This window comes from Notolepis coatsorum (genome assembly GCF_963971535.1).
Source record: "Notolepis coatsorum genome assembly, chromosome: 7".
Taxonomy (NCBI): domain Eukaryota; kingdom Metazoa; phylum Chordata; class Actinopteri; order Aulopiformes; family Paralepididae; genus Notolepis; species Notolepis coatsorum.
The window spans coordinates 26,183,103-26,204,813 of NC_140171.1; the positions used below are offsets into that span (position 1 = coordinate 26,183,103).

General features: G+C 42.3%; 1 protein-coding gene across 4 annotated transcripts; it reads left to right on the top strand.

Annotated features, from left to right (window-relative positions):
- The first annotated feature begins 6,118 nt into the window (after positions 1-6,118).
- Positions 6,119-21,711, top strand: cldnd1b (claudin domain containing 1b). Of its 4 annotated transcripts, none has more exons than XM_084319240.1 (6): positions 6,119-6,166; positions 6,574-7,325; positions 7,437-7,568; positions 7,770-7,877; positions 15,772-15,909; positions 18,783-21,711. In XM_084319240.1, the coding sequence occupies exons 2-6, from the start codon at positions 7,040-7,042 to the stop codon at positions 19,001-19,003; spliced, it is 885 nt and encodes a 294-aa protein (XP_084175366.1). In that variant the 5' UTR covers positions 6,119-6,166; positions 6,574-7,039; the 3' UTR covers positions 19,004-21,711. The 4 variants fall into 4 exon arrangements, with proteins under 4 accessions (XP_084175366.1, XP_084175364.1, XP_084175367.1 ...); XM_084319238.1 differs by having other exon boundaries at positions 6,131-6,192; XM_084319239.1 differs by having other exon boundaries at positions 6,159-6,376.

Sequence of the window (21,711 nt, forward strand, 5' to 3'; positions counted from 1 at the left end):
GCGTGTGTGTGTGTGTGTGAGAGAGATGATGATGAATACATCTATAGAGGCCATGCACAGAATGTTTGTGTAGTTATCTTTCTTCCAGTATTGCTGCCTGTAACCATTGGCAACCACTTTCAAAAGAAAGTTTTTTTTTGTTGCTAATTTCTGTGCAGTGGTAAGAGTAGGTAAAACTAGAATAGCATGATATTACTGTTTTACTGTGATTTGACAAGATCCAGTAATAAGACACCAAATTATTATGTTTCTGCTGATATATTTATCATATATCAACACACTTACACTCCATTTACATAGCAACTGTTTTGCACATAGTAGTAGTAGTAGTGCAACGCACTGCTTGCTGGCCTTCCGGCCACTGCCACCAAGCCTCTTCAGCTCATTCAGAACGCAGCGGCCCGCCTGATCTCAAACCTACCGAAGTCGGCCCATGTCACCCCACTTCTTAGGGACCTACACTGGCTCCCCATTGCAGCACGAATCCGCTTCAAGGCCCTGGACCTGGCATACCGTGCGGCAAAGGGAACCGCTCCCGCCTACCTCTGGTCAATGGTCTCTAACTACACACCCTCAAGACCCCTACGCTCTGTATCTTCTGGCCGTCTCAGACCCACTTTTATCCAAGCTCCTGGAGGGTCATCAAGGAGAAGCCGCCTATTCTCAGTCCTTGCCCCACAATGGTGGAACGAACTGCCCATGCCCACCCCAGTTAGGACAGCCGAATCCCGTCCAATCTTTTGCCGTCGACTAAAGACGTACTTCTTTCAACCATTATCTGAAATGAAAAAAATTTAAATATTCTAACCCTAACTAACCTTACTGTCATGCACTTGTCCTAATATACTAACCTACACTGTAGCACTCAACACTTTGATGAACATTGTTACTCAGCTGATAGAGTTGTGCCCTTCCTGATGACTTGTCGTACAGAACTTGTAAGTCGCTTTGGATAAAAGCATCAGCTAAATGTAATGTAATGTATTCAGTCATCACACAATACAATATACACAATCATTTAACAATCTTTGATTCAGGCAGTGACTGAAAATACTATTAATTGTATAATACTGTATACCAATATGGTGTAGTATAAATAGTATGATTTTAAATGTCGATCCCCATACTTCCACACAAGATGTAGCAGTACTGTCTATCTGTATATCATATATGTAATGATGAATTGAAAATGGGGGACCCTGATGTAAACAAGACGAAAGTCTTTCTCTGGTCTGCATCCCCTTAACAATTGTGTGTATTGAGCTGTACTGTATTTGCTGCCCTTTTTGTGCAGGGGTGTTACTCTCGCTATTTTGAAGTCCTTGGGGATGTGTCCCTGTTTTATGGAGAGGTTTATTATGTGTGTGATGACTGGGGTGATGGCGGCTGCTGAGTCTCTGAGGAATTTGGAGGGGATGTTGTCATGGCCAGTGGCCTTGTTCGGTTGGAGGGCGCTCAGTTTTTTGAGTACCTCATCTGTAGTTACCATTTCCAGTTTGAAATAGTCTTTGTGGACGCCTAGGTTCTTGTAGTATGCTACTATGTGTTCTACCCCATACTGCCCTGAGTGGGAGGGTAGTTTGTTTACCAGTGTTGTGGCTATGTTTGTGAAGAAAGTGTTTAAGTAATTGGCTACATCCAGTTTGTCTGTGATGAGCATGTTGTCCGTCTTTATTTTTATATTTGAGAACCTGGTTTTAAGTTTTTTACTGCAGCCTAGTTGATTATTGCGTAATTTCCAAACTTCACATGGTTTATTTTTGTTTTCCTCAGTTTTGTCATTGATGAAAAAAAAATTGCAGTTTTTATCATGGAGTTTACGTCATTTCTTAGTCTGTTTCTTTCTAGTTTGAGTTCAGTCACGTGGGCTTGGAGTTCACTGCTCGTGCTTTTGGTAAGCTTTGACTGACTTTTACGAAACTCAGAGCATTTTTTGTCTCTGGCTTTCATAGCGCCTCAGCGTGATTTTTTACCCTGGTGGTTCTTAGGGGGGCCATGTTGTTTAGTATTGTTGAGAATTTGGTTTTGAAGCCAAGCCAGAGATCCTAACAGTAAATATATACAAGGGGGAGGGACCTGTACATTTATGTTGAATTGAAAATGGGGGACCCTGATGTAAACAAGACGGAAGTCTTTCTCTGGTCTGCATCCCCTTAACAATTGTGTGTATTGACTATTGACTATTGATTGTAAAACTCAAAAGTGTTATTATAATTCTTCTTATAATATTGAAACATAGCAGCAAATAACTCAGTAGTGCAATAATGACGACATCCTCTCATGTTATTTAGACTTCATATCAATAGGGTTTAGCTTTGTCAATAACACAGGGAAGTTAACCAGAGGATGTACATACTGTATGAGTAAAATATATACTTTATAGATTTCTCTTTTCTTTTTTGCTCACATAATATCTTAATATAAAACTTGAGCTCTGCCCCTCTGTGTTCACATAACTTTCCCAAAACTGATTTGTAATCTAAGTTGCCTAAACCAGTTTGTCAATTTTAAAAGCTCAGAGGACGGAACAGGTTTATTTGTTTATATTTTTTTATTGATTGATTGATTAGTTTAGATTAGATGATTAGATTAGTTTTTTTATATCTCTATATTGAGTATGTCATAAATGTCATTATGAATTGAAAATAGGGGACCCTGATGTAAACAAGACGAAAGTCTTTCTCTGGTCTGCATCCCCTTAACAATTGTGTGTATTGAGCTGTACTGTACTGTACCCATTCTGCAATCTGTTAATTAAAGTTTAAATAAACGCATTCATTCAAGATATCTGGCCTCGCGCGGATCTCACAGCTGTGCCTGCACAGTGCAATACACTCCAATTCAGCCATTGGCAATTCAGCCATTGGGTGGGTGGCGCACTGGCGCTGCTGAGCGGGGCCCCAGACCGCCGGGCCTGAACGCGCAGGGCCTGAGAGCGCCGTGCTCTGCGGCTCTGCAGTTGCATGCTTCTCGAATCGGGAGCAGTCGGAAAGGTCAGCCGTGAGAGGGCAGAGGTGGGGTGCAGGGGTGGGGTGGGGGAACTGTACATTGGAGGTGGTTGGGGGGGGGGGGTAACTGTACATTGGATTATCCACAAAACCTTACTTGGTCCCAAGAAGAGGGTCTCGTGTATTATTGGGTTAGGACAAGGGCTGTCAGTTTATCGTGTTAATTAGATTAATTAATTACACATCAAATTATCACGTTATGAAAATTAACTCAAAATTAATTACAAAAAATAAATATATATATATTTTTTTTAATACTATTTTTTTTCTATTGTGGAATATATTGAGATACCTCTAAACCTGTTTGTAAACAACGCCCCCTCCCTTCCAAACCTCCCCATTCTCCCCCTTTGTTCACCTGGTACTTAATCGTTCCCCCAACTGGGGAGCGGGATCTTTTTACCTGACTGATGGAGCTGGTCTGTTTAGGTGAGATCTCCAGCCATATTCTCTATTGTTGTAATGATTTGATTGATCTGGTTAATAAACCTTACTAACTGGATCCACTGAGTGAGTAAGTCATTTGACTAAATTCTTATCTAAATGGTATTATCCTACAGTATCTCATTCATTCCATAAGAATATAGAATACACATTTACAGACTTTTTTTTTTTAATATGGTCCATTTGCATGTTCTTGGTATCTGATTCTAGGGACATCTATGAATCTCAGGGAATGTATTCCCAGTGTCAGAAATACTGTGGGCTAGATCCACAAAGAATGGATTGCACGGTGCAAGTTGCACCCTTACTTCCAATTCATTATGAATTGAAAATGGGGGACCCTGATGTAAACAAGACGAAAGTCTTTCTCTGGTCTGCATCCCCTTAACAATTGTGTGTATTGAGCCGTACTGTATTGTACCCATTCCGCAATCTGTTAATAACATTTTCATTCAATCAATCAATCTGCGCGGTGATTGAATGACAATTTTATTTTGAGTAAATTGTAATGAACCAAATGAGAATATCAATAATTTTTTTTTTTTATCTTTGACTGTGAATAACACCATGCTCAAATTGACCAGACCTGAAAAATCTAAGCAAATTAATAGATGGAACATGATTAAACAGAAGGTTTTGTAGATACAGTACTGAATTCTGCCATCCGGACACATGCAATTTGAAATATGATTATAGAATATAGAATATCAGGCATAAAATGGTTATGCGATTAAAATGCGATTAATTCGATTAATTAATTACAACTCCTGTAATTAATTAGATAAATTTTTTTTATCGCCTGACAGCACTAGTTAGGACATTTACATTGGAGGGGGTTGAGTTAGGACATTTACAGGGGCCAGTTTCGAATTGCAGTCTTCCGTAGGTGCTCCTTGAGAGTGGTTTAAAAGTGGGTAGTGATTCACATTCCTTTACAGCTGTGGGTAGGGCGTTCCACATTGATGGACATTATTACGATTGATTGATTGATTGAAATTGATTGATTGATTGATTGAAAAGTTTATTAACAGATTGCAGAATGGGTACAGTACAGTACATCTCAATACATACAATTGTTAAGGGGATGCAGACCAGAGAAAGACTTTCGTCTTGTTTCCACCAGGGTCCCCCATTTTCAATTCATCATAACATATATGACATACCTGACATACAGATAGACAGTACTGCTACATCTATACATTTATGACATATCAGATTTGCAAATACAGTACTGTTTGTGATACAAAAGTGTCCAGAAAAGGAGTGTATATACATTTGGCGTAGAAACTGTACATTGGAGGAGGTTGGTGGGGTGGGGTTGGGTGGGTTGGGTGAGGGCTGTACATTGGAGGTGGGGGGGGGGGGGGGGGGGGGGGGTTGGGTAGGGGACACATACACATTTTACACTGTACATTGGAATGTTGACAAAGCCTTACTTGGTCATTTACTGTACAACTAGGTTAGGACATTTGTAGGGGCCAGTTTCGAATTGCAGTCTCACGTAGGTGTTTTTTGAGAGTGTTTTTGAAGGTGGGTAGTGATTCACATTCCTTTACAGCTTTAGGCAGGGCGTTCCACATTGATGTGGCATAATTGCGAAACGTGTTTAGTCCCTTGTTTGAGCCGAATCTGGGTTTTACATGATTTGTGGAGCTCCCTCTGGTGTTGTGATCGTGGTATTCACTGACCTTTGGGAAGTATTTTGACATGTACATGGGTACCTTGGTCGCGTAGTGTATCTTGTAGACCAGGCCCATTGCAAGTTGCTGTACTCTGTCGTCTACTCTAAGCCATCCTAGGTTGTCAAAGTGGGCAGGGGTGAGGTGGGTTCTAGGAGTCAGGTCAAGTAGTAGTCTGACTAGCTTGTTTTGAGATGTTTGTAATTTGTTTTTTAGTGCCTTTGAGGTGCTTTGGTACCATGAGGTGCAAGCATAGTCGTAGTACCCTTGAATGAGTGCTCCTGCTAGAGTCTTCAGGGTATTCTTGTTTACCAGAGAGGAGATCCGGTACAAGAATCGCGTTCGTTGGTTGACTTTTTTTATTACATTGGATGCCATTTTGTCACAGGAAAGATTAGCCTCTAGGATGGAACCCAGGTAGGTAATTTCATCTTTCCTTGTGACAATATTGTCACCCACTGTAACCGAGAAGCCGTCAGTCTTGCTGAGTTTGTTATTTGAACCGAAGAGAATGGACTCTGTTTTGCCCATGTGTAATGATAGTTTGTTGTCGGCGAGCCATATGCAGATTTTGCCTAGTTCCGAGCTGAGGGCTTTTTCAACCTGTAACTTGTTCTTGTCAGAGACCAGCAGGGCTGAGTCGTCCGCAAACAGGAACAAGTTGCAGTCACAAGCTGACGACATGTCATTTGCATAATGAATATCCATTCCAAGTGACCTAAAACTAAGAGATAATTACTATTTCTGGGCAAAAATGGTCTTCTACGTGATTTATATGTATGTTTTGTCCTAAAGTTGTAGTTTATGAACAAACACCATCCAATCCCTGTTTATTCCCCGAGTTGTTTTCCCCAGTAAAGGGGGCGTGGCGATCAAAATTCAGTACGAGTGGAGTTTTTGAGTATTTAACTCTCGCCCCTGCAGTTGCGAACAGTAAACTGCTGAGGGCAGTATAGCAGAGATCCTACAATTGTCTTCCGTATATATTGACAGGCGAAGAAGTAATGGACCCCCCCCAATCGCTAACAGCTCACGGTGAAGTACCTAACGTTAACTAAGATGTGAGCTAACGTTAAGTAACTAAATTAACGTTATGTTATTAGTACTTGATATGATGATACGGTGCGATATTATACACCGGAATGACAACAGACGGTGTAGTAGTAGCTGCATGATCAACGTTAGCAAATGAGCGTTCGCCAGCTAACAGCAACGCTAAAAGTTAGCTGCTAACAAGAGTCAAGAGTAAGACACACCCAACTGAGCTGGCTGGTGTTATTGTTTTTCATTCATATTGTCATTCCGCAACTATTTAACAGCCGTTGAACATGTAGCCAACAGTTGTACTATCCTTACATGTAATCTTGCTCATGTTAACCAGCTAACGTTAGTTAGCTAACAGCTTTTTGTGACACTCTGCTGTATTTTGTTCTTCCACACAGGTTGGAGTGATGAAGGCTGTCTTCATTTGAAGTGCAGTGACATTAGAACCAAGTGTCCTCTAACATCGGACGGGGTGTCGTGAATTGCAATGCAAAACCAGCATGCCATGAGGACTATCCTTAGTTAAGACGCCGAGTGACTGACCCTGGGCCTCTCCTGTCTCTGTTGCCATACTGGCTAGGCTTCCTTCCACAATCATGATGCATTGAAAATGGGGGACCCTGATGTAAACAAGACGAAAGTCTTTCTCTGGTCTGCCTTCCCTTAACAATTGTGTGTATTGAGCCGTACTGTATTGTACCCATTCTGCAATCTGTTAATAACATTTTCAATCAATCAATCCCATAGGATGGAAGTGTAGTGGTCATGTAATCATTCGCGGACGACCTGAAAGTGAAACCAATTCCAGCTCCTCTGTGACACACACACACACACATACACTCAAGTCAGACTCCCATCTGAATCATGGTGGATAACCGTTATGCCACAGCCCTGGTCATTGGTTCAGTGTTGAGCCTCCTGGCCACTGTGTATCTCTCGGTAGCTGTGGGAACACAGCACTGGCATCAGTACCGCAGCCCGCCAGCCAAGCACGAGGCAAGCAACTCCTCAGAACTCAGAGAAGAGTTCATCAATGGGGACTTTGATGAGAATAAATACAGCGACACAATGTTCCGCCTCAACGGCACCCTGGGACTGTGGTGGAGGTGTATCCTGGTGCCAGGCCAGTCGCACTGGTTCAAAGAGCCCGGTAAGAACTCCAGTCACAGTCATGTTTTCTACAGTTTCTACATTGAATTTAGTCTTTAATGCTGAGTGAACGTAATACCAGTTGGATGCTGATTGCCCAGTTCTATCTTAGCAGTGACTCACTCAGGAACTTACTCAAATGGTACCCCACCCACTACCACTTCACTGCGAAGTGCCACTCCCAAAGTCACACTCACGGATGTGGATATGGCTCCCTACAAATCCATAACATCAACAAAACAATGTAGGCTATACAATAAGTTATACATTCTTTTTAATTTAATGAATAGGGTGATGGTGTCGGGTAGGCCTACATTGAGATTGAGCCACACTCACTCCTTTGATTTGGCAGTCTTCTAAGTCAGTCTCGCTCTCTCTCTTTCTGTCTGCTCTTCTCTCTTGTTCTCTCTCTCCCCCTCTTCCGCCATCTCTCTCTCTTCCTCAGATCCTAAGATGGTGACCCAGTGTGTTAGCTTCACTCTGCAGCAGCAGTTTGTGGCCAAGTACAAAGAACCAGGCAACCACAACAGTGGAGAGGATATGTTGAGAACCTGTGAGTCTTTTGTCTTTTTTTCCATCTGTACTGGACTGAGTTTGACATTTATACCAATGCCGTTACCTGAAGAGTCAGGTGGTACGGATAAGACATGGCCATAGGGCACCGGTAAGGCTGAGAAACAACCACAACTGAATCTCAAATGAGGAAGAAGCAGCGTTGTCTTCTAGGTACAGGTGGGAGTTTTCCGAATTTGCCTCTAGTGGCACGGTAGCTGTGGGAACATGGATGGATGGATACTTTATTGATCCCCATGGGGAAATTCAGGTATCCAGTAGCTCATCAGTCAACATTACAATTGACAAACGTTTAAATAGACAGACATAAAATAGACACACAATAAAAAAGTCAAACAAGTAAAACAATGTGGTGTACAACAAATAAAATCAGTACTTAATTTAAAAGTAAAATTAATTAAAAAGTAAAAAATGGTTGCTGCTGTAAAATAGATCAATAAATTAGCACTATTGCACAGTGTTGCACATTCGCTATTCCACATTGTCCAATGGGAGGGGGGGGGGGGGGGGGGGGGCTCATGAGCCGCCACCCTCGCCTGAGGTGTTAAACAGTCTGATGGCTGAGGGGACAAAAGATCCCCTATACCGCTCGGTCCGTGAGCACAGGGAGATGAGCCGTCCGCTGCGGCTGCTCCTATGTCCTGCCAGGGTGCGGCTGTCATTCTTCATGATGTCCTGCCAAGGTTGGGATGGACTGTCATTCTTCATGATGACCTGCCAAGGTTGGGATCGAGAGGGTCAAGGGTGGCTGTAATTTTTCATGATTTGCCTGCAGCTTACACTCCACCACAACCCTCACTGAGTCCAGGCTCTCACCGAGCACTGAAACAGCCTTTTTGACCAGCTTGGCTGTACTGGGTGTAGGTGGGACTTTAATTCACTCCAGCTTAAATTTTTGTACATAGTGCAGTCATTCGGCTAACAAAAACAAAACAATCGAGTCCACTGTCTACAATGAATCCTCAACCGTTGACATTGGAATGGAACGTGAGTGGAGAATGCAGTCCAGGGCGCCTTTATTCCACTGAGGTTAATGTAGTTCAAGATGTCGTCCACAGATGTTCTCCTTTTAGATACTGAGCATTTTGTCCCATTGTATTCCTTGATGAGCAGTCTCCCATTGATGATTGAGTTTCCTTTCTTTGATCATCCATTTCTCATCTGGTTGTGATGACATCAGAAATGGTCAATATTGTGATATTTCAAGTTCAAGTTCAAGTTCTTTAATAGTTGTCATACAGAAGTACAGAATACTTTCATACAAAATGCTTCTTACTGTTACGCTCCAGAGACTGTGCTAGACAAGATAGTATCAAATAACATAATAACATAATATAGCATGAATTTAGAAGAAGAATGAGGTCACAGTTGTTCGGTATAGACATATGTACAATGTTCTGAGTTACCATATAATATACAATACACAATACTATGCAGTGTACTAATGTACAGTACTATCTAGTGCAAAGCAGAAATGGGATGAGGTACAATTTTAGGTACAATTTACAGTAAGGTGTACGAGTTGTAGTGCAATCCTTCATCCATAAATATAAAGTGTGGGGAGTGGGTGCTACAGTGTGTTTGTTTAAAGTGGGTGTGTGCTATAAAGTGTGTGTAGTGGGTGCTACAGTGTGTTTGTTTAAAGTGAGTGTGTGCGTGTGGATGTGTGTGCTATGTGTGTTTGGTGGTTGTTGTTGTGTAGTGTTCATTCATTGTTCGTTTAGCAGCCTGATGGCCTGGGGATAGAAGCTACTTCTGAGTCTTTCTGTGCTCGCCTTGAGACTCCTGTGTCGCTTGCCTGACGGCAGCAGTTCAAAGAGGCAGTTGTTCGGGTGGCTCGAGTCCTTAATAATTCTCTTAGCCTTCCCCTTGCAACGCTTGTTGTAAATGTTCTGGAGAGTGGGGAGCCCCCCTCCAATTGTGCGTTCGGCTGAACGTGTCACTCTTTGTAGTCTGCTTTGGTCTTTTGCAGTGCTATTCCCAAACCAGGAGGTGATGTTGCCGGTCAAGATGCTCTCTATTGTACATGAGTAGAAGTTCTTAAGGATCTTCTGGCTGACTTGGAACTTCCTTAGGCGCCTGAGGAAGTAGAGGCGTTGTCGTGCCTTCTTCACCACACTGTTAATGTGTATGGTCCATTTCAAGTCCTCGGATATGTGGGCTCCGAGGTACTTGAAGCTGTTGACTCTCTCAACCGGTGCCCCGTCGATGCTGAGGGGGCTGTAGTCCTTGACCCCCGACCTCCTGAAGTCCACAATCATCTCCTTTGTTTTGCTGACGTTCAGGGAGAGGCTGTTTTCCTGGCACCATCCCGCCAGGACCTTGACCTCTTCCAGGTAGGCCCTCTCGTCGTTGGCAGAGATCAGGCCCACCACCACTGTGTCGTCAGCAAATTTGACGATTGTATTGCTACTCCGCTGAGCCACACAGTCGTGTGTGTACAGGGAGTAGAGGAGGGGACTCAGAACACAGCCCTGGGGGGCCCCTATGTTGAGGGTGATGGATGAGGAGGTGCAGTTGCCTGCTCTCACCACCTGGGGTCTGCCAGTCAGGAAGTCCAAGACCCACTGGCAGAGGTCATAGCCCAAGCCCAGGTCCCTGAGCTTGGCTATGAGTATGGAGGGGACTATGGTATTGAATGCCGAGCTGTAGTCGATGAATAGCATTCTCACATAGTTCCCCTGCCTCTTGTCCAGGTGTGATGCTGCTGTGTGCAGCACATGGGATATGGCGTCCTCCGTGGACCTGTTGGGGCGGTATGCAAATTGCAGGGGGTCCATGTTGATGGGGAGGGAGGAGCAGATGTAGCCCTTTACTAGCTTCTCAAAGCACTTCATGGCTATGGAGGTGAGAGCTACAGGGCGGTAGTCGTTGAGGCAAGCAGGCTTGGATTTTTTGGGTACAGGGATAATAGTGGACTTCTTCAGGCAGGTGGGGATGACAGCCTGTTCTAAGGACAGGTTAAATATGTCAGTGAATACTGGGGCCAGTTGGTCGGCACAGACTTTTAGGACGCGGCCGGGGATGCCGTCCGGACCTGCTGCCTTCCTGATATTCACACAACAATACACTGTATATATATATTTTTTTTTCTTTACATGTTTGATAGTATAATGATATGTGGCGGTATTTCGTTTTCCCAGTGTGCACAGTATATTTAAGTTAATATTCCTTGCAGCGATGAAGGCCTTTAATAGGTTGGAATGGTCTTATTTATGGCTAGTACTTGGAAGGATGGGGTTAGGAGATGGATTTATTAATATGATCAAAGTACTATATACACAGATCCGTCGGCCATGATTATAACAGGGAAATTCACCTCCCCAAACTTCCCTGTGTCGCGTTCGTCCAGACAGGGTTGTCCTCTTAGTCCCGGACTGTTTGCTCTATCTCTAGAACCTCTGGCACAGTATATAAGACAATCCCAATCCATAGAGCCGATTTCAATTAAGGGCACACAACATCATATCAGTTTATATGCGGACGATGTAATAATGTTCATGGAAAACCCTACCACCTCACTACCTCATCTTCTCAAGGTAATGGATGATTTTGGCAATCTATCTGGATTTAAGATAAACTGGCCAAAATCGGCCTTCCTTCCACTTAATGTGACTGCGAAGGCTACCTCACTCCCAGTAAATATACCAATGGTAGAACACTTTAGATGTCTTGGAGTTGAAATATTTCCCACTATTTGCCAAACGGTGAAGTATAATTATACCGGATTCCTAGATAGGATCACAAACGACTTCGGCAGGTGGTCAAAACTAAAAAAACTCAGTACAGGCCCGAGCATCAATAGTTAAGATAGATGTTTTGCCTAGAATCAACTTTTTCAGTTCAATGTTGCCGTTACCCCCCCCCCCCCCCCCCCCCCTGTTGGTTACTGGCAAAAATTACAATCCGCCGCATATAAATTTATTTGGAACAATAAACCTCCACGAATAAAAAGATCCACTGCACAGATAAATAAAGCCGACGGGGGTTTAGCATTCCCAGACTTCAGCTACTATTTTAAAGCGTTCTCTTTAAGACCACTGATCACCTGGTTTGATTCTCAAGCATCTGTATCCTGGAGACCATTAGAGGAGAACATAGTGGCACCACATAGACTGCAGGATATAGTATACACCAACTTATCAATTAAGCAATGCAACTTGAAATTTGGCCCTCTTATTACACATGTGATTTGGATATGGCGTGACACACAGAAAAAATTTACTAACTAACATAAATGGCATAGTCATTCTTCCCTATTTAATAACAATTCACTCCTTATTGCACAACAACCTATCAGATTTACCAAATGGGAAAAGAAGGGCATACATACATTGGGGGATGTCTTCAACGACCGGGGTTTTTGCAGCTTTAAAGATATATCTAACAAATGTAACCTCACTAAATCCACTTTTTATTTCTATCTACAATTAAGAGCAGCTTTAAGGGCTCATGGAGTTCCATTAAAGGTGCCACTTGAGCACCACAGATATCACAAATTATTTTATGGAAAGGAGACATCGAGAGGCTTTGTCTCTGATTTTTATCGTCACTTACTTACGTCCACATACGAGGTCCTTCCTCTAGACTTAGTCTGGAGGAAGGATATACCAAACTTGGAAGTAGATTTTGATTGGGATGAAGTTTGGGCAAACGTACGGCTTTCATCACGCAACCCGGATCATCAACAGATTAATCTTAATTTTATTCATAGGACTTACTTAACTCCTAGACGTTTGCACCTAATGGGGCTTAAACAAGACTCTCGATGCGCCTTATGTTTAAACGGTGATATTGGTACATTTATGCATATGTATTGGGATTCGGAATGCCCTCCTGTTAAGATATTCTGGGAAGAAGTAACCACGCAATTATCAGAATTTTTATTTCTGACCATACCTGTACTGCCTTCTGTATTGTTGTTGAATGATGTTTCTCAGTTAGCAGCCTCTATACAGGTAAAGAGACAAAGAGCATATGTATTGTATTGTATTTATTATGGGTAAATCTTTTAATCTACATTTATTTTGATTTAAGTACTGGACTGTCATTATTGTTATTATTATGTCAATCATAGTCCTGTGATTTATTGTGGATTTTAGGGGTGGACGGTATGGTCTAAAATTTATATCACGGTATAATTTGAAGCATAGACGGTAACGGTATATATCACGGTATCATCGTTTTTGATAAAAAATTTTATTTTATTTTATATAATTTTTTTTTTTTATAAAATATATATATTATATAATTAGACTTGTACTGGTATTATCTGCGAGACATCGCCACCACGCAACAAGCTCCACTGTCTGTGTGTACTCTAGTAGCCTCCAGCTACGGCCAGGATTCTCCGGAGCTGCACCTGGACCTATACTCGAGTAGCCTCGAGCAGAGCTACGGCCAGGATTCTCCGGCGCTGCACCTGGACCCTATTGTATTGGTATTATAACGTTAGCAAGCCCTCAGCTCGAATACGCATCGAATCAGTGTTATAAGACATTGATATCATGAGCTATCTGTAGCTACTGCATATATAACGTTAATACAACGCCTCAGTGAATTATTTAGTTCAATGGGACATTTCGTTTTGAACGGTGAACTAACTTGCGTTAACGTGAGCTAACAGGTAGCATACACGTCTCTAGTACTAGACTTTGTGGAGCGTTTGTTGATGTCAGGAGCTATCGGTAGCTGGCCGACTAGATACCGTTCGGTTAGACAATGCCCCATCATGTATTAAACTAAAAGTGAATAGTTGACTGGGTCATTTTGTAACGGTAGCTAAGCTAACGTTAGCTCAGGGAGACGCCGACAGCTTCCGTGTCCCGTCCCACTAGACTACTAGACCCGTGTTTGCGTGCGGTAGGGGCTGGCACGGCCACTGCGCGAAGCCTCCTAAATAACTTTTTCCAGTTCGCACATATCTATTATCTATGACTAATTCTATCTATTTTTAGGGGCAAATGCGAGTGAAATAGTCGCGCTGTGGTTACATGACGTCATTGCTATTTTAGAGCTGCACTACCGGTTACACGGTATACTCAAAATCCATACCGTAGAGCAAATTCATACCGTTTATACCGTATACCGTTTATACCGTCCACCCCTAATTTCTACTGTTAATGTATTGTGTCTGGTTTTATGTATAAAAAAAAAAGGGGGCAAATAAAAAAACATTTGTTAAAAAAAAAAAATCCTTGCAGCAGTATTGAAGAAGCAAGAATCTGAAATAACTGACTGCATACACGCATGTATCCACATGCTTTAAAGGGGAACTATCTTATAAATGGCCTTTTCCAGTGGTTTGCATTGTTTTCTAGCAATGGGGGGGTTGTACCAACACTGACTAGATGTGAAATTCTCATTCAGTCACATTCCTCCAGTTCAACTGAGACAAAAACCTCCCCCACTAAACCAAGCCATTCTGAATTTACATCGATCTGTGACATGTAAGAATGCTGATCTGCCACCGCCCGCCCACAATCAACTGTGATACGTTTATGCGCAGCGAGTGGAAATAATGCGTAAGCGGTTTTTCGACAGCAGAGACCTTCAGTGAATTCACAGTGAATCACACACAGAACTAGATAAAACTGGTGTGAGGGAATGGGGCTGGGGGGGAGCGCTCTCTCTCTCTCTCTCTCTCTCTCTCTCTCTCTCTCTCTCTCTCTCTCTCGTATCAGCACTCGCTGTATCACTGTCAACGTGTTGCAAAATATCATAGCGCACGCTCCCACGCATTCCGATCCGTGCAATAATATTCACGGGGTATATATTGTCATTTGAAACAAGTTACCAATGCATTGTCCCGTGGGATTATGTCCCCCGCAGCTAAATTAATTAGTCCAACAGAACCATGCGTCAGCACACACACATGAAAACACAGCGACACGCACACACAAATTGCCGCCTCGCGCTCCATCTCTCTCTCTCTCTCTCCCTCTCTCTCTCTCCCCCCCCCTAAAGGTATCTGCCAGTGCAGGTGGGTGACTTGTCACTCAAAGCGCATTGTGAGTATGGGCGGAGCCCAGCCAAAAACAGCTTGGACTTTGCAAGGGCAGAAAGTGGTGCACCAAAGTACTTGATTAAAAATACATAACAATGAATTTGATTGAAAAACCTTACAGATGTGTTCCATAGACTCACAGGAATTGTGTAAAATTGCCCAAATAGTGAAAAATATGAGCCCGGCTTTAATTCATACATACAGTACACACCCTCCCTCACAAACACTTGACCTCCAAGCCAAGTGGCAGCAAGAGGGTGGGAACCAACAGGGCGAGCCACAGAGTTGCTGCTTGCAACTCAAGAATAAAAGAAAATGTTTCATTTTAATCAAATGGCACCATAACTATTTAAATATGGTTATAAACCCAAAAAAAAATTTTAGTCTTATACTATTATGCACTTTGCTACTAAGGAATTACTACCTACTATACTAATGTCTCTACTATGCAGTGCACTCAACTGACTCAAGACTGTAGCACCCAAGTTCAACACTGTTTGACGAACATGTTACTTAGCTGTCACCCTTCCTGCTGACCTGTTGTACAGAACTCCTAAGTCGCTTGGATAAAAGAGTCAGCTAAATTACTAAATGTAAATATAAAGATGTGAAAAAGATGTCGTATTGCATTTCAATTTGTACTGTAAATGAACAAAACTAAGACATTTTGTGATATAATACTTTGGCCATATCGCCTAGTCCTAATTGACCAATCCCAGGCTCCGCTCTCTCTTAGCTTGACCAAGGAAAACAATGGCTATGAATGGAGGGTCAGGGGGCAGGATTCGGGACCGGTCGATTACAATCACAGATGGATCTGAATGTATTTGATCGCTTTCTTCACGTGTGTCTGTGTCTGTCTGTACAGACTTGTGGAGGTGTCAGTTCCTGCTGCCGCTGGTGTCCCTGGCCCTGGTGTTCCTCAGCTGCCTCGTCGGAGTGTGTGCCTGTCTCTGCCGCAGCATTACCCCCACCCTCGGTGTGGGAGTGCTCCACCTACTGGCAGGTAAGACAAATGCATGTGTAGTCTTTCGCCACAGACACACGCGCACACATTTATTATCTAATTATTACTAAAAGATTTGCACTACATCCCTACCTCATTTTAGCATTTTGTACTTTAGCACAAAACGCACACAAAAACTGTTCCTATCATTCAGTTTTTCCCATTGCCCCACTAACATATATTTATTTATATATATATTAGAGGTGGGCATAGATAAAAAAAGAATTTAATCTAGATTAATCTATCTGCAATCCTGGAGTTAATCTAGATTAAAATGGCTCATTTGAAGTCTGCCGAAGGCATTCAAAATATGTGTGTTCTACCTAGGGATGGGTATCGTTAGGATTTTATCGATACTACTACTCTTATCGATACTGCTTAACGGTTCGGTACTTTATCGACATTGCTTTATTATTTATAAATATTATTTCTTCAGCAGCAGCAATGTTCTTTTATATAACTTTATAAATAAATATAATAAATAAATATTATTTCTTCAGCAACAGCAGGAACAATGTTTTAAATGTGTCTGAATTATAGACTTTTTATAATAAACAACAAATGTAAGATAAAAAAAACTATATACACTGAATGATTAGTTGTTGTTACCTAAAGCCCTTGGACTCCAGAAGGGGTGCAGGCCTTTGACAACGAACTGGGTCACAGCCCTGTTCACCCTATCCTCTGTCATCCTTCCTAGCTGGGTGAAGGGACTTGGCTTGGCTGGGACCGGTGGTGTAGAGGGAGGAGGGGTGGGCTGCGACATGGTGGCTGCAGCCTCAGCCTGACGAATGGCGATCTATAAAAAGTTGTCATCTTTCAAATATATTTGTAGCTAAACAATTAGCTAAGCAATTATATTTTATTTATTAGCCTATTCGTAATAATTCGTTATTAGCCTAGCTAACTCCGTATTATCTTGGCTTACCTGCAGTGGACGTGTATGGAGATGGAACACTGCGAGCAAAGCAGTCGAAAACAGTGCATTTCTGCAGACTAATGTTATGTTTTGACAACAGATGTTTTAACAAATTGCTTGTATATATATATATATATATATATATATATATATATATATATATATATATATATATATATCCTTTTACATATCTGTAGATACTATATTATCTATGTCTGTACATATCCATTACCTACTCTTACTAGTTACGCTGCTGGCCAGTAAGACTACGACCACACTGTCTTTATATCTGTATCACTGTACATATTGGTATTACAACTCTGTATATACTGATTACCACTACTCTTTAGTACTAATTTATATATTTCATACCCGGTTTAATCACCTGTACATCGTATATTACTATTGCACTTTACTGTTACGTTTTCACTCTGGTTGGATGACAAACTTCTTTTCGTTGTGCTGTATAATGCCAATACATTTTAATCTAATCTTATATATAAATGGTCAATGGTGCTTTTTTTTTTTTTTTTTATCCAAAGCGCTTTACAATTTGTTCCTCACATTTTACCCATTCACTCACATTCACACACCGACGGCAGAGGCAACCATGCAAGGTGCCAACCTGCTCATCAGGAGCAGGTAATCTTATATTGTGACAGACTCTGGGGTGTATTGAGCTGTCACCAGATTGGAATGAATAAAATACACACGGCACAAGGTAGAAGCAAATATAACAGTCGTTTTATTGCTGTTTACTGCGGAGGAAGAGGTTAGTGTAGGCGTCAGCCAGTCCGTTATCCAAGAGAATCGTCGTTGTCCGATAGCGGGGGTCGGCACCCGGGGATCGGTTCTCATATGGGCAGGAGAAGAGAAGAGACGTCGGGCAAGCAGGGGTCGATACCAAAGCTGGTTCTCAGACACTCGAAGGGTCAGGCACACAGCGGGATCTCCTTCCAAACACGGTCAAAGACAGCATTGGGTCACACAGACAATAATCTCCTCCTCTTCTCTCTATCTCTCCTCTTCACTTACTTCTCTCCTCTTCCACTCCCAGGTTTCGCCTTAGCTACTCCAATGATTCCTTCTCTCAGTCTCCATTTTCTATCACGCTTAATTGCGCTTTGATTGAGCTCACCTGTCCCGTGTGCGTCTGGCACAGGTGCGCTGCATCGGGGCTGACGCACTCTGCTCTGCCGGGAGTCTCCTCGGACTTCTTAATATGGGCATATGCCCCAGTACCTTGGCCAAGACATAGCGGCCCTCCAGTACCACAATATATATATATATATATATATATATATATAAATGCTGCCTTTCAGATAACAACTGGCCGCCTCAGACCTACTCCGATCTGAGCTCCGGGAGGGTCATCAAAGAGAAGTCTCCTATTCTCAGTCCTTGCCCCACAATGGTGGAATGAACTACCCACCCCAGTTAGCACAGCCGAAACCCGTCCAATCTTTCGCCGTCGACTAAAGACTCACTTCTTCAACCATTATCTAAAAAAAAAATTATATATATTTTTTTACCTAACCTTACTGTCATGCACTTGTCCTAATAAACTAACCTACACTGTAGCACTCAACACTTTGATGAACATTGTTACTCAGCTGATAAGAGTTGTGCCCTTCCTGATGACTTGTTGAACAGAACTTGTAAGTCGCTTTGGATAAAAGTGTCCGCTGAATGACTAAATGTAACAATATTAAGCATATTAGTATACCTCTACCAATGTAGTTGTTAATCTTAATCAGCTATGTTTTAAGTTTGTCATATTTTATGTCCCCACATAACCCCATGCCCCCCCCACACACGCAAGACTTCAAACATCAACAGCAACATCAAACATCAAATTAGCTATTTCCAGTATCACAATAATGTATAATCTTCTATGTGCCATCTAAGTTTTGTGAGAGAGATCCTGACTTATCTCTCCCCCCTGTCTCTCCAGGCATGTGTTCTCTGGGCACAGTGTGCTGTTTCCTGGCAGGAATAGACCTCCTCCACCGCAACTCGCCGCCCCTGGACGGGCTGGAGGGCTCCCTGGGCTGGTCCCTCTACCTGTGTCTCATCTCCTCCCCGCTGCAGATGATGGCGGCCGCCTTGTTCCTGTGGGCAGCAAGGAGCCACCGCCAGAACTACACCCGCATGACCGCCTACCGCGTGGCCTAGAAGAAGAGATTATTGCTCGGAAGCACGATACCTGCCTGAAAATGGTCTTAACTGGTCTAAAAGACTGGCTTCCATCAGGGCGGTTTCTCTGTTCTCATTTGATTGAAGTGACCGTTTTCTATACTGTAGGCTCAACTGACTTTTTTTCACCTCCACCTTAACACTTAAAAAAAAAATGGTGACATCTCAAGACAATCCTCTGTAAGTAAAGGGAACACCTGCAGCCTAAGGGCAACAGCCCACTAACCAGTCTGCCACCAGTAATCCAGAGTGCTGTGTTGGTGGATCCCCGATCTTCCTAGAAACTATTGTCGCACAGATGTGTTGCAAAACATCGACATCCTCATCTTCTCGTCAAACCCCTTTTCATTTGTGATATTTCAGCAATGTTTTCCCATGCAACCATAATCCTCGTCTTGCCAGAAGCACACAACGGCACACATTTTAGCCAGTGTGGCCTAGAGATGTACAATACTCAAATCTGACACCAAGAAACGTGTAACATGCTCGAAACATCAAAGCAATGCGACTTGATTTGCTGCATTTTGTAACACAGAATGCATGTTACATCTCTGTAATGGAGACAAAAGTATTATACTCAATCCTTTTGTCCGACGAGTCGACTGATGGTCTTTGACTTAGTCTAAACAGTTCAGTAAATGCGATGGATCGGTACTTGGCAGGCGATACTGAAACTTTAGTACTCGTATCGGCGGTGATATCGGTGCCTCCCTAGTGTGGCCTCAAATTGGCCCTCATGGACGTAGTTATCAATGAATAATCACCCTCACCAAAGCTCTCGTTTTAGTACTAGGTACTTTTGCATGCATCATCAGTTATAAGATAATTCTTGGCTGCCGTTAGGTGGACTGAAAAAGTGTGCAGTGTTTGTTTGCCTTCATTTCTGTTGCCATCTCGCTTCCACAGTGTCTCAAGTCACCACACGTTGTTCTTATTCAAATATAATTACACATGTTAAACCCGCTCCGTTGTCTGAGAAAGAATCCATCAAAGCTCGCTGCTGCGTTGCATGAATAAATCTCACACGCCTATTTTCTTCTATATATATTTTTTAGCTTTTTTATTTATGTGTAATCTAAATTCCACAGCCTTTACTCTTCATGTAATTCTTTTATCGACATTTCAGTCACCTGTATTATCTGTAGTAATTATTTGTGGTGTGTGTTGACTGAATGTCGTTCATTGGAATGTAACCACTCCTTTGCCATTGTAACCCATATTTATAGATGTTGATTTGAATGTAAAAAAAATTATTTGCTGATTTTAATAACCACTCTGGGAAAACCTGTGATCTTTCTTAAAGGGAAATTCCACCGCAAAGCAGCATTAAACTCATTAGCAGACTGAGGCATAACTGATTAGTTCTCTATGTGGCCAAAGGGATCTCGGCTCAGAAACATAGGCAGTGGAAGGTGCTAATTTGGTCGAGCTAAACGTCCTACTGACACACAGCTCTACCCTCACTCAACAGAGGCCTTTGTTTGTGTACTCTGTCTTCCAACTTGGCTGCCGGTAACATAGCAACCATTGCTTTGTACCTGGCAATGGAAGAGACAACGTTTGGTACGTGTTGATGTACAAAAACATAATTCTGTGTCTTATCACTGGATTTTGTGAACAAGTCGCAGTAGAAGTGTAATATCCTTCTCCAGTGTTGTACCTACTCTGCCACTGCATAGAAATTACCGTAGGCTCCCTATGGTTACAGGCAGCCATGCTGAAAGAAGGAGAACTCTGCAAAAATTCCCTGCAATGCCACTATTTTTGAAGAACTGCAATGGGCGGGTGGTTTGAATTTCCTGATACCTCGATCGTCTCTCAATCAGCTTCCTCTCGTCAGGTAACCGAGTAACCAGAGGTAGAAGCTCAGCTCTCACCTCCTGTGTGTTTAGTATGAACATTTGACTGGCGTTGTCCGACACCTATCCTTTTTTCCCAGTGTTTTCCTTTTGTAAAGCTGGAAGGTGGAGCATGCAGTAGTTCGGGGCTCTATCTCTGGCCTGACGATATGTACAGAGCTGGCTGTGAGCTCATTTTACTCTAGTGAAGCTCCTATTTTATAAATGCCCAGAGCGTAATAACCCCTTTTAGGGTTATGCTCTGATAATGTTTCAGCCCTGACTCGTGTACTTGTTAGACTGAAGTATTTTAGTCAGAAAATACCAAGGCACCTGACGGTAGTTACAACGCTTGGTAATTATTACCACACACTTAAAATGGTTTACTGAGACACACTAAAAGTATCAAGGAAAGGGTATGTTGTAAAGCTCACCATTGTATTAAATATTTGAGTAAAAAAAAATCATTGTATTGTAAAAGAAAAGGTTCTGGTGTAGCAAGTTTAGGGTAGGCTTTTGATTTCTAATCTCACAATGATATCACAAATTCCTTTCCCTCCGAGGTGCAGGATTTCCTAACATGAGGATAATTGTATGGATACATAGGACAATGTCTCATTACGCAGAGTACAAGTAGCTATTGTTAAAGTCTCATTGTTATGGTTATATAACTCATCACAACACTTTCTGTGCCAAAAAAATGCATATTGTGACCTTTTAATATAAAATGTGATAATTGATGTTTTTACACCTTTGTGGCTTTTGTAAGTGGTTTTGTATGTAACCTAAAGCACACCTGTGCTTACTTGTTTGTGTATGAATAAATGTCACCTCTGCTGTTTGCTGTGA